The 13,753-nt window shown below is 42.6% G+C and overlaps 1 protein-coding gene across 2 annotated transcripts in view; it reads right to left on the reverse strand.

Annotated features, from left to right (window-relative positions):
- The window catches only part of npdc1b (neural proliferation, differentiation and control, 1b), a 37,714-nt gene that overhangs the window by 6,035 nt on the left and 17,926 nt on the right, over positions 1-13,753 (reverse strand). For both annotated transcript variants that reach the window (XM_063898115.1, XM_063898114.1), the window contains exons 3-5: positions 13,571-13,660; positions 13,300-13,491; positions 257-323 (exon numbers count right to left, since the gene is read on the reverse strand). In XM_063898115.1, the coding sequence (XP_063754185.1) occupies positions 257-323; positions 13,300-13,491; positions 13,571-13,660 (349 nt within the window). The remainder of the gene's footprint in view (positions 1-256; positions 324-13,299; positions 13,492-13,570; positions 13,661-13,753) is intronic.

A 13,753-nucleotide genomic window follows, 5' to 3' on the forward strand; every position in this document is an offset into this window, starting at 1 on the left:
ATCAGCAGAGAGGACTCTTTAAAGTACAGACACTACATAATGATATACACCTGAACATCAGCAGGAGAGGACTCTTTAAAGTACAGACACTACATACTGATATACACCTGAACATCAGCATGAGTATTGTATAACCACCTGAATGCCTCAATCATAATATGACTATAGTTGAATATAAACAAATAAAATGTAACAAATCTAATCCTAAAAGTGAGTCTGGTGCCTCAGATTACAAAGGCAGGAATAAATATCTTACCTGACCCAACAGGCGCCTGCTGTGATCAGAGCCAGCGAAGCCACCACCATGAAGACACTGCTGAGGACTGAGAGGACATACAGACACAGTGTGAGGGGAAATCTGTAGGTGTCAGAGGAAGACATGATCCTGAACCAAAGCTCTGGAACTGTGAGAAGCAGACTATAAAGCTCTAAGGAGAGCTTCTGAGAAAAAAAAGGAGTCATTGTCTGTGATATGGCCCCACAGGGACATAGAAAACAGCATTGATAGGAGTTATGGAGCGAGGCACAACTAAAGGACAGACACACACCACTTCTGTTCTGGAGCTCCATAGATAATTTGAGGGCAGTCCCAAGATATCACAGCATGGAGTGCTAACATTTTGCTAGACAAAGGAGATATTTTGTAAGTCTGAGTACTTTCAAACGCATCAAGATAGATGACGTCCTTCTTTCCAAGTGTCACTCAAACTGATTTCAGATTGGTCAACTCCCTGAGCTTCATGTTCCTCCGTGTAGATGGCTTTTCTGCTATTTGACTTGATTCTATTGCTGTTTGCTGATTTGATGGTTTTTAGATTCCCATGCCAACCTATGCTTCTACTGACTAGCCCTATTATTATTCTACAACAGGGGTGTCCAAACTGTTTTCACTGAGGGCCACAAACAGAAAAACATATGAAAAGCTGAGCCCCTCACTATAGAAGAGAGGTTAATTGCCTCATAAGTTAAGTTATAAGTTATTAAAACCATTTAAATGTAGCTAAATGTTGCTTGATACTTGAATATGCTTTTATAAAAAACAGCCTCCATCGCAGCTCTCCGTAGGGTTCATTTATTTTGTTACAGACAGTGTTGCAGCTCATTCCTTAAACAGGAGCCTCAGAGTGCTGATAATAAGGGCACATATGAAGGGTATATTTCAACCTGATTGTGAACATAAGTTATTGGGCTTTTTATCATCAACTGAGATTTGTTAGAAAATGTTTTCAACTTTAAATGACGGAATTTATTTGACATTGAGCTTATTAACACATGAATACTACTGTGTCATATCTGTTTACATATATATTTGAGAACGACAATATAAGCACAAGGTTCAGGTGTGGGCCATATTCCATTAGACTTTTTTAATTTGCTGAGGGCCATTTCAAAATGGACCATGGGCCACAGTTGTCCCCCGGGCCATAGTTTGGACAGCCCTGTTGTAGAGTAAGAAGTAAAAGTCCATTATGGTAAATAAACATGAGCAAACACATATACCATCTATCAGCATGTGCAGAGGCTCCTGTGCTCTAAGGTATTATGAAGGTTCTTTTAAAGTATGGCTTTCAATTTACCAACACAGATGTTCATTACATAAAATACATAAACCTTTAATCACACCATGTCTTAAAGGGATAGTCCAGCGAAAATGGACCCCATGGTCTTTTTCTGCATGGAAACTGATCAAGTAAGCCCTCCAGAGAGTTTTTTTCATTCATCAACCAGTATTGAGCTTGCCCTGAAAAACCGGGAGTAACGCTAATAGCCCAAATAGCTTACAGTGCATTCGATCAGGGCAGTGCGCAGAAGTCGATTATCGAATGCACCGGAGTTCAGTTCAAGGAGGAATGCTTTTGGAATGTATAATTCCAATGAAAGGAGTTGCATGTAAGTTACAGGCAACTCCTTTCAGTTCCGTGTCAACACTCACTAGACATGAATTTCCATGGAATTATACATTCCAAACATTCCTCCTTGAACTGAACTCCGGGGCATTCAATAATCGACTTGTGCGGACTTTCCTTGGAGAGGAGCTGGTATGGGGGGCAGTTGGTGAGTCTTGTAAAACAGCTCTTTTTAATAAACTTCGGGTTTGCAAACTACGTTGTTGATGCTCCGTGTTATGTGTAGGGACCCTAGTCATGCTACTGCAGAGGTTTGGTGCTATTTCGAGCAATATTAGTGGTTAAAAAATGCTGTTTTGGAAGCGTTCTGCGCACTGCCCCGATCAAATGCACTGTAAGCTATTTGGGCTATTAGCGTTGCCCCCGGTTTTTCTGGGCAAGCTCAATACTGGTTGATGAACGAAAAAAACTCTCTGGAGGGCTTACTTGATAAATTTTCATGCAGAAAAAGACCCAGGGGTCAATTTTCACCGGACTATCCCTTTAACCCTAAAGAGGTCCTTAAATACCCTAACCTGTTCCTAAGGACAAAAAATGTCACCTTCCCAAAAAGTGATGTAAAAATATCATATAGGATTTTTTTTTTCCACTTTAAACAACTTAATATTTTAAAACTACTTCAGCCTGACACATACATATCAAATATTTTTTGTGGATTTTAACCCTTTAAAGGCCAGTATGTTGACATACTAGTGCTAAGGTAAATAAAGTTTAAACTGGTGGTGATCATCACGTTTTGTAGAATCACAATTGAACTTCATGAAATAAAAAAGGCACATGTGTTTTGTATTGCATAAAAAGACAGACTTGGACCCAATCCTGGAAACTCACTACACAGGAAAAATGTGACAAGTTGGAAACCCAACCCCTGAGATTTTTTGAAATAGTAACATGTAAACTATGCTTTCTGGTACACTCTGAGAAGAAAAAAAAAATACATCTATTATTATCAGACATATTTAATAATATTTAATGCCATTAATCTTTTGTTACTTTGTTCTTACAGCTGAAGCTGCTGCTCCTCACAGAGAGAGGAGAAGCTGTGTGGATTACTTAAAGTCGTGGATAAGGGTAGATAGCCCCCATTGTTCTGTGGGTCAAAATGAAAGCCATGGATGACCTGGATGTATAAAGAGTAGTTCTACCGCAAAGTTATTCTCCATCTACGCAAGTTATTCTCCATCACTTGCGTATCTGACTGCGACCCATTCGAAATGGGTCTGCGACCCACCAGTTGAGAACCACTGGCTTAGACATTTTAGGCAAATTCTGTCCTTAGGACCAAGAATGTGAGTTTTTGATTAAATCTGACAAAATAAGACTATACATCAAAATCAATGTTGCTGCCTAATAATAATAATAACAATAATAATAACAATAACAATAACAACTATAATAATAATAATGATTCTGATAATAATAATAATAAAATAATACTTGCAAAGTATTTTATGGAAATTAATTTTAGTTTTTTGTGTTTTCAATCACAAAAAACTGTGGAGATTTGTCAACATACTGGCCTATTATGCCAAAAGAAAATTCAAAAAGAATACCCTTTGGCAAATTTGAGCTATATTCATTCAACACAGCCAAGTGGCTTGAAAACCAAAAACAGAATGGCACAAAAATGTTCCTAAGATATCTTAAGGGTTAATAGAGAATCACATCTGCGATATGGGCTGTCCATTTTTTTCTTAATCAACCAATCACACTTTTTTTACAAGAGCACCTTAAACTGGGCAACAGAGTAAACCCCCCCTCAGGTAAAGTGCATTCCCTTCCTCGCTCACTAATGTTTTGGTTCTGAGAGTTTTTCCATAATATCTGTGAATACAGCCCAGCTTTGTTCCTATGCATTTGCATTGAGGTGGCATCGACTTGAATTGAATCGAATGCAAATGCATTGTGGAGGGGGTTGTACCTGAGTGGGAAAAAAAGGGTTTTTACACCTCAAAAATACATTGCAGTCAAGGCACCTTGTTGTCACAGTGAAGATGGATGTATACTACAGGGTTGTGTGTGTTCTACTCTACGTTGTAACAACAACAGATACCTTTTAGTTTTCTTTGATACATCTTGCGTCTGTTAGTATTCCATGAGTTGTTGTGAGTCAGTCTGAACAGGACACCAACATTAAAGCTGAAGCCACCTGCAGGTAATCAAGACCTAAATATTGCTTATTTTATAATCTAATCTGCCTTTATTTCCTCATTAATTAATTAATAGAGGAATTTCTATGTGTGAAACAGAAATTAAATATACACCGTTGTGAAGCTGTTTCGAGGCAGCCTTCTTTTGGAGGTTTCACTGGCAGCGTAGAAAATATTGAGCAGCCTGTCTTTCAGGAACATTCTCCGCTCTGATCAGAAATAAAGATTTCTGAAGGCTCAGGTTTTCCTTCTCCTGGTTCCTGCACAGTTTAGCACTGCGGAGCGATGTGTCCCTATGCCTAACACTAGAAATAATTCTGAAAGTTTATGGAATTTGATTGAAAATTACGTCTGTCTATAAAATAGCTGGCTGCAAAATGTTGGTGCAGGGGAAGAAACACTAAAATTAGAATTATTAGTATGAATTATTCTTTAAAGCATTTGAATAATATTTCAGATGTTTTGATGTCTGGATCAGTGTGCGAACTATACCACGGTGTCCGGGGAGCCGGATTTTTTTTTTTTTTTTTGAGGGGGGGGGGGGGGATTCTGATCTGTGACATAGGCCTATTAAATAGAAAATCCGTTGCACACGGGGTGCCAAAGGTCTACATTTACATGAAACAGAAACAGATTTACCAAGCATGTATGGGCTACGCAAACTTCAATCAACTTGATAATAAATAATCCACGGACCACCAATGTAACGTTTGACTGTTTAATTAGCCTAAGTCAATTTAAAATAACTAAAAATACATAGGCTACATTTCACATGTCATGGGCTTTAGCCTATAGCCGAACACACGCCATAGGTGCGGCAGCGCAGCACCAACCATGAACATATATTAATATTAACAATACAACAATACGCAACGATGCACATAGAGGGAGAGAGCAGACAGATGACAAGACGCTGCATGGTGGAAGAGATGCTGATGGTCCATGGAGCCACTTGAGAGAGAGAGAGAGAGAGAGAGAGAGAGAGAGAGAGAGAGAGAGAGAGAGAGATATTAGACGCTGCATGGTATTTTTGGCATTTTTTTCAACACAGCAAAATTCAGTTAAGCGGGTCTTACCTAACACAAAAGCGACCACAGCGGTCTGGGCTCAGTTGCTTTTGCTCTAGGTCCACTAGCCCATGATGTGGACAGACGATGACCCGACTTCAGCCAAGATGTAATGAAGGGCGTTGGATCGAATCTCTCCAGTGGAGGTCCATTAAGGTCCACGAAAAGTAGTGAGGAGGTGCTGGCTTCACGCAGTCTATTGCGAGTCTTACTGTCCGTGTCATTCATAGCTGAAAAGCCCCTCTCGCACTCCGATGAAGTGGGCAGGTAAGTTCTGCTTGCAATGGACAGTTTCTCCAGCGTTTTGCCTGGTGCAGGTGCAGCATCTTGTAACTTCCAGTCGCGAAGCTCCTGTACTGCTTCACTAGCAGATTCACCGAGTTCTTTCGCAAGGGCCCGTATTTCTTTTTCCCCATACATTATAAGTGCGTTGCGGTCCTGTGGCCAAAAGCGCTTGTTGAGGGGTTTGAGCATATTGACAAGATCTGACTCTGGCATTCGCTTCTTAAGATTGTCGATCACAGACTGATAGAACTGACCCCTTTTAATTTTGCCGCTGCACTCCACTAGCTCCACACCTTTGAACAGTCTTTGTGTTATGCGGTCCTCTGCCTTCTGTGCTGATTTACCTCCACACTCTTTCAAAGCAGAAAGTACATCGATGCACTGCTGAATCTGACAATTCGCGCTCACTATGTCGATGTCTCTTTGCTGCAACCTTAGTGACAGGGCCTGAAGCTCACGAAGCATGTCTTTCATGCAAGCCAGATCGGCTACAAATCCAGCGTTTGAGAGTTGTTTATGGAGCCCTAGGAATTTCTTCCTTTCCGTGTCATTACGAGATGGATCCTCACTTGCGATTTTGAAGTGTCTTGCTAAAGCAGGGTAGTTGTTCCAGACGGCCTTAACAGTTCTAAAACTGCTTGACACCCACCTGATGGTAAAAATCTGCCCGATTTTTAAAAGCTGCATATTCAACTCCGCTGCTGCCTCCTCCAGGAGTCTCGCATTCTTTGCGGACTGATTGTACAAACTGTACAACTTTGAAACAAAAATTTCGAAGTGGTTACATCCAGCAACAAGTTTAAGAGAGTCATGGACTGCCAATTCTAGCCGGTGACAAAGACAATGTATAGACTGGATTTTGGGGAAGTCCTGTTTTAGGCGAGCAATGACCCCACTGTTTTTGCCAGTGAGGACAGACGCGCCGTCAGTGGCTATGCTGATGAGATTGTTAGACAAAAACTCGTCATCAAAACCTGCAACACGTAGAGCCTCTCTCAGGCTGTTGTAGATGGACTCGGCGTCTGTGCCCTCGACTAACTCTTTGAGGCCTAAAAACACATTATCCACATCTCCCTTTCCTGTCACGTCACATCTCACATATACAATCATATATGCACGTCCGTGCACAGTGCTCTCATCAATAGTGATGCTTATTTTTGACTGGGCCTTTTTAACATTACATACAAACTTTTTCTGCATTTCGAGTGCAATGTGGCCAATAATCTCAGCACAGGATTTGTCGGATCTGTGTACAGCGCCTACCTTTGCCCCATTGATCTCTTGAAGCTGCATGACAGGTGGGAGTTTTTTAAATGCCATCCTTTCCTTTGCTATCATATACGCAGATCGGAAAGCATTGGACGTTTCCTCCAGCAACTTTCCGTTGATTGCGAGAATCTGGTTCGGCAGTATTGCTTGTTTTCTTGTTTCTGCCAGTTCAACTGCCCTGTTGTGCGCCACACTATCCCGATGCTTGTAGATTTTCTTACGCAAGTTGTTCTTAGTTTTACTGGATACGTCCCCGTTCATCCATTCTTCTGATAAGTGCACTCCACCTTTATCAGTACTGAGGAGAAGGCTTTTAGCATCCCTGCAGAGAGTACAGCCTATGGATCCATCCTTGGAGAATAGCCATGGGAGGCGTGTGATCCACTCACTCCACTGTTGGCTGGTCCAGCCATCCGGCAGCCGCCGGACCACCGCAGCAACTTCACCCCCCCGATCTCGAGCAGCAGGCAGGGAGGAAGAGGAAGCACAAGTGGGGTGGTCATCAGCAACATCATCATCTTCTTCCATATCTCCTTCGACCTCTACTATGGTAATTGTAGTCATCACGTTAGAAGCCTTTTCTCTTGGCTCATCTTCTTGTGTCTCTTCAGCACACAAGTTATCTTTAACTGTCAAGTTAGCACTAGCAGCACTGACATTAGCTCCCTCCTCTCTCGGTACTGTTGTAACAGCAGTCACAAAGGATGTGCTTCCACCAGCTACATTCGTTTGGTCTTCTTTATCAAGTTGTTTGGCAGTCTTTTTAAAGAAATTGCCCAGTGTAAGTTGTTGTTTTTTTCTTTTCAACATACTGTCAGCAGCAGCAACAATACCTTGTAAACATGTAGTGCTACAGTAAATAAACGATCACGTGAGTGAATTGGTAGTGGGCGGAGCTGCAAACAGCGGCAAGCAGGCGACACTTTTTTCATGAATCATAAACTCTAAATTGATAGTTTTCACGTGACGTCAGAATGCACGTTGGAGTGCAAGAAAAGCTTTCCACAGCTGTCAGCCACTGGAATTAACCAACCGATTACCTTTCATTCAAAATCACTTAATATCTCTTTGCTTAACATTGTCTGAATAAGGTAGTACAATGCAAGACAGTTGTTGCTCGGTTGATTGTTCAAATCGGCTAAGAGACAAGTCCGGACGATGTTTTTATCGCATAGGCTACCAGCAGATAAAGAAAACTCAGACGATGCTCCTACCCCAGAAAAGCTTCCAAAGTCAAAACAACCCTCAAAGTATGTGTCTTTGCAGTGATCGTTTTATCAAATGGTAAGTTCACCTTATGTAATTAAAATACTTAAACCACCGTCACCGTGTTATGAATCGTGTAGTTTCATAGACTGGCTGAATATCGCAAATTGCGGGTGAGAGTTATCTAGCTCAGAGGATGCTATGCTTTCCCAGGATAACAGTAGGCTAACCTAGTTCAGCCTACACTTTACCAGTTAGCTGCTGAAGCTTGTTTTGAGACAGAGGGCTGATTTGTAAGAAAATAATTATTTGCAAATTCAACTATTCACGTGTATACTTTGAGGGCTGCCAAACTTTGATGGCATCTCCGAAGGCAGGGGTCACGTCTTATTGACTGTAACCACAACCTGGTTTTTTTTCTGCTGCTGATATGCCTAGTCCTGGCTTGTCTCCTCGCCGATTTGAACAACCAACCGAACAACAACTGTCTTGCATTGTATTACTCAGTCAGAACACATTAAGGTAGAGATACTCATTGATTTTGAATGAAAGGTAATCGGTGATCCTAGGTAAATTCCGGTGGTAGAACTAGACAGCTATCGAATGCCTTTCTTGCCCGCCAACTGGGCCTTTTGACGTCATACAGCCTGACAACTATGAATAGAATTTTATTTCACTTATTTTACACCTTTGAAAAAAACATTACCCAAAATGGCATTTATTTGGTCATCATATCAATATTTTAGAGAGCTCCCCTAAAATTTCGCAAACCATGTTCCCAGGGGAGCTCATGCAGTGCTTAATTTGTAAATCATAAGGTGCCGGAACGCAAAGTACATGACAGCTCAGGGATGACGAGACGCGTACAGGTCCCGGAACGTATACATAAAAGGTGCTGAAAACAACATGAAAATGTCCACTTGCAACGCTGTGGGACATACAAGCCTCGATTTCAAATAGTATCCATGGTATAAATGTTATGACGATAATTTACAATTATTTTAGGATAGTACGCACAACGCACAACAACAACACATCACCACAGGTGGGACTTCAGTATACAGCCAGCAATCAATTTCTCAACAGGTTTAACGTGTAAAAAAAATATTTATTATTCAAAGATTGGCACGGCGGCTATTAATAGACAGTATGTTTGCTCACCATATTTAGTTGTTTAAAACACCCCACATCACGAGCATGTCCGGATTGTCCTCCATCTCTTTTTTTCTACTTTTACTGCGTGTGTCTGTGGCAGTTCTGTGTCCTTTGGCCACCCAGGACCTCACGTACGGGACTGGATTGAATTTAGCCAGGGGGGGTCCAACAAGATTTAGGAAGAGTAAAGATGACATGGTGGATGTGAGCAAAGAGCTACGGTTGGGAGTGCAAATCAAGTTCATTTGTGAAAATCCGCGCTCACATTCAGCACTTGCAATTGGAATGCTGTTGACAGCAACAAGTAACTCCATCAGCTCATCGGGGGGGTCTTTGCCATCTGAGTCTCTGTACCTTCTGTAGGCCCGTATGACTGCGCGCGGGTTGGCAATGTTGAAGCGCTGACACAGTGACTCGACCTCAGTCTCTCCATACAGCGCACCTGCGTCCTCGGGCCAGTATTGTGCGTAAAGCACCTTCAACTCCTCAATGAACTTGTTATATCCAGTTTTATCTGGCATCCGGCCTCCTTGAGATAACATACGGTCCTCCAAGTTCTTGGCCACAGTTAGAAAAAACTGCTTGGGGTCGAGTGATCTGTCGCTTGATTTTCCTCCATTCAGCGTGATGCCATGGAAAGAGTTTTCCTCAATTCCCCTTTGGCTCAGTTCAGTGTAGCGACCTGGCCGATCCGACATGGCCTCAAGTACCCTGATTTCCCGACAAATTGACTTGTGTGCTGAAATGATGGTAATGTCTCGTTTTTGAAGCTCGACTGAGAGCTCAGATAATTCTTGCAATGCATCGCACATTATGCCTAAATTGTTCACAAACGCATGCGAAGATAAGCGCATAGCAAGCCCACTGTATGTTTGCTTTGTGACACTGTTACGGGAGGGATCTTCTGATGCAGTTTTGAAATGCTTGTAAAGTGCTGGGTAGTTCTTCCACACTGCTTCAACGGTTCTAAAACTTGATGCCACCCATCTAGAGTCTAAAATACGACCTATTTTGCATAGCTGGACATCCAAGCTCTCAGCTGACTCTCTCAGCTCCATTCGATTTTTGTTAGATGTGCTATACAGTGCATATATCTTGTCCATCAATATTTTAAAGTGATTTATAGCACCCATCTCTTTCACTACGTCTGCGACTGCAAGCTCAAGCCTGTGGGCTGAGCAGTGCCACACAGTAATGTTGGGAAACATGGCCTGGAGCCGACTCGCCACTCCGCTTTTACGCCCTAACATAACCGAAGCACCATCACAAGTTACTCCAATGAGGGTCTTAGAGAGAAAATCCTGTGTCAAATGCAGGCGCTCCAGAGCAGACAACAGTTTGTGGACAATACCTTGAGCAGTTAGATCATCTAGCTCTACGAGTTCAGTAAAAATGTTTGTAGGCTTGTCCATATCGGGCAACTGAGCCCTAATGTATATTATCAAGCAGCTCTTTTTGCTTAAACTGGTTGACTCATCCAGCATTACACTGATTTTGGGAGTGCACTGTACTATTTTTTCAAACAGTTTTCTTTTCATTTCTTCAGAAATATGTTTCTGTATGTTTCCACATGCAACATTGGAATGTAAAATACTCCCCATATCGAGTCCATTTAATTCTTGGCAATCAATCTCCTGTTCGAAGCCATATGCGGGACGGTGGCGTTTAGCCTCCTTGTACGCCGTGCGAAATTCGCGAGCTGTAGTGGCCATCTGTTCAGACTGACTATTAATTATAGATTGTCCTAAACAGTGGCGGCTGGTGAACATTTTTTTGGGGGGGGCGCAGTTGGGCGGCACGGTTTAAATAGCACTTTTTTAGAGGTTTAGCTTAAGACAGTTGGTTAGGTGGCTGCGGCCACATTCGTGCTTCTTACATTTTTGTGTGAAGTGCTTTAGATCCTTCATCCCGGTTGTAGTCCAAAGTGTTTCAGTCCCAGGACTTTGAAATAACAGACAAGGGAAACAAAAAAAGGCATTGCTCACTGTACAACCAGCTAACCAATTCCGCTTAGCATACAAGTTTGAGGAGAAAGTCTGAGTGTAGGTAGTCCAATCGCGTATCTAAGAATGTCACATTGAACTAAGAAACAATGCCATTGGCTGTGGGCGCAAAGATTTGCGCCCACAGATCTAAGTTTCATCCCCCAATGAAAAGCTATCCTTGCTAAAATGACTGAGAAAAGTATAAGCTCTCCTATAGACTCCCATGTTATCGGCGCCCACGGACGGTAGCCGACCTGCCTATTCTCAGAAAAGGCGAATGGCAATATATTATGTCCGGACACATTTTAGCGGTTCTTGACAGTGGTCTCCCATACACATTTAACCCATAAACACGGTACATTTCTTATTTCAATTATGTTGTATATATAACGTTTTTTAACTCAAAAAGTCAGGGTGGGCGGCGCCCAAGCGCCCACTATTGACGCACCGCCACTGGTCCTAAAGTGTCCACTTTTGCCTTTTCGAGAATGTTTGCTGCTGCTAGGTGAGCCTTGGTACGGGCATGTTCAAATACCTTTTTTCTAAGTGCGCGTTGCTGTTTTATAATATCTGAAGCAGATGAGGTTACTGTGCATAAAACCCACTCTTTTGCCAGTTTCATCCCCGACGTCTTCTCTGCCCCCAAAGTCCCCACCGCCTTACACGTTGTGCAACCCAAACCTGATTTTCCCCTAAAAAGCCAGGGATAGTAAGTCTGCTTCACTTTTAGCTGAGCTTCTGTCCAAGCAGTTGTGCATCCCATCCCTGACCTGTCGCTGGACGTCCCACACTCCTCTACGCTCTCCTCTCCTACTGACTCTTCCTGCTGTAAGCCTGATGTCGCGGTTCCACTTGCCTGCTCCAGCTGTTGTACCGGGCTAGTTGATGCCAGGGTACCCACCGGTTGCTGTTGGTGGTCCACCTGGCCGACGGTAGCTGGCTCCTGCTCCGGCTGGCGGTGAACCTGACCCGCTGCTGACACGGTGCCAGCCTCCTGCCCGGGCTTGGCTAGCTGTCGGTTAGCTAGCTGGCTAGCTGTTGCGGCGCTAACCTCCTCCTGGTTTTGACCATCAACATGACCGCTGCAGCTGCCCTCGTCGCTGCTTGTGGAGGCTTTTCTGACTCGTTTTGAAGTGTCTATTACCTCTTCCTTCTTTTTGAAGAAAGACAGTAAATTTAACTGTCTTTTTGACATGCTTGCATTTAATTAGTTTCTTCCTCTCTGCGAAGTGCTCCTCATGTGGCGAATTTCAAAAGTGAACGCGTTTGTCCGTTGGTCCAGCTTTTCAGTGCGTCAACACAGATCTCCGACTCTTTCAAATCTTAATCTTAATAAACGACATGAAATTCTTGGGATTTTTTTCTGTAAATTAATATCTGTATATTTTATTTCATTTTAACCATTTTTTTATTTTTATTTTTTGTGAGAGGTACCGGATCTGCCCAAATAGGTGCCGGAACACAGGGTGGCCAAAATGAAGAGGAACAGGATCCGGCTCAAATTAACCACTGAGCTCATGTCACCACTAGGGGAGCTATAGCTCCCCCTGCTCCCCTCCAGTTCGCACCCTGGTCTGGATGAATGAGACACTTATCAGTTGTCAGAGCCACAGTCAATGCAGCAAGGTAAAGCAGTGAAAATATTTTAAATATGGCATATTGAGCTCAAAATGTTTTTAGGTATAATGTAGGCCTTTTTTATTTTTTAAGGGACTAAAATGTATCTTGCTGCTGACCCCCTTCAACAGCACTACATTGCTTGCTTCAGTGCTGGTATTCCTGTCCCCTTCACATAGTTGGTCAGACAAAGTATTATATTTTTGCTCTTTACAAACTCAGATGCTGATATTTTTACGGTCTTATCATCCGACAGTGTTTAGATTCAAAAATATTTACACACTTAAATGAAGTACTCTCTAGAGCTTCAACACTGAATGATAATGGAAACTTCCTGAACATCGCTGTCTTTCAGATCAGGCAGCAACCATTTGACTAATCAATTGGAAGATCAACATAAAATTAAAACTGTAACTAAATTGATAGTCCATTTATTGTTTTTTGAAAGTTAGTTAAAGTACATTCAAAGCAAAAATGACGAAAATGCAGTTTCCAGCCTCAGAATTCTGGAGATGTTCCTGCTTTCTCTCTTTGGTATCATATTAAAGTGAATCTTGAAACTTATTTTGGAACGAGAAATCAATTTCATTGGACTCTGAGAAACAGGGATATACTTGTTTTGACCTGTGAATATAAACCCATTACAGAAAAGACTTACTGATGAAGACCTGGTCATGGGGGGGGTACGGGAGGATGATGGGATCGCTGAGCAGAGCAGTGGTGTGGTTTGTGGTGGAGGTGGGTGGAGCCTCACTGGTGGGCAGGACACTCTGGCTCCTGGGCTGCTCTGTGGTGGATGGTGTGAGAGGGGGGGCGCCGGGTGTGAGTTCAGAAGCTTGGGAGGCTGGAGCTGAGATAAGGAATGAAGGGGATGAGTCATTATGCCAGCAGGGGTGTAGTGCTGAATATGAACAGGGGCTTTCCAGTACCTGGCAGCCTGGACAGAGTTCTCTGTTCACTGATGATGGCAGACAGGAAGTCGATCTCCTCATCCAGCTCAGGATAGGTGCTCACCTTACCTGGAGGAACAGAAAACCACAATTAGTTTTTTTTTCTCACAATGTTCTTATTTGGACTTTTAATACAACAATACAAAGACAAATAACAAACAT

This window comes from Eleginops maclovinus, chromosome 12, assembly GCF_036324505.1.
Source record: "Eleginops maclovinus isolate JMC-PN-2008 ecotype Puerto Natales chromosome 12, JC_Emac_rtc_rv5, whole genome shotgun sequence".
Lineage (NCBI taxonomy): Eukaryota > Metazoa > Chordata > Actinopteri > Perciformes > Eleginopidae > Eleginops > Eleginops maclovinus.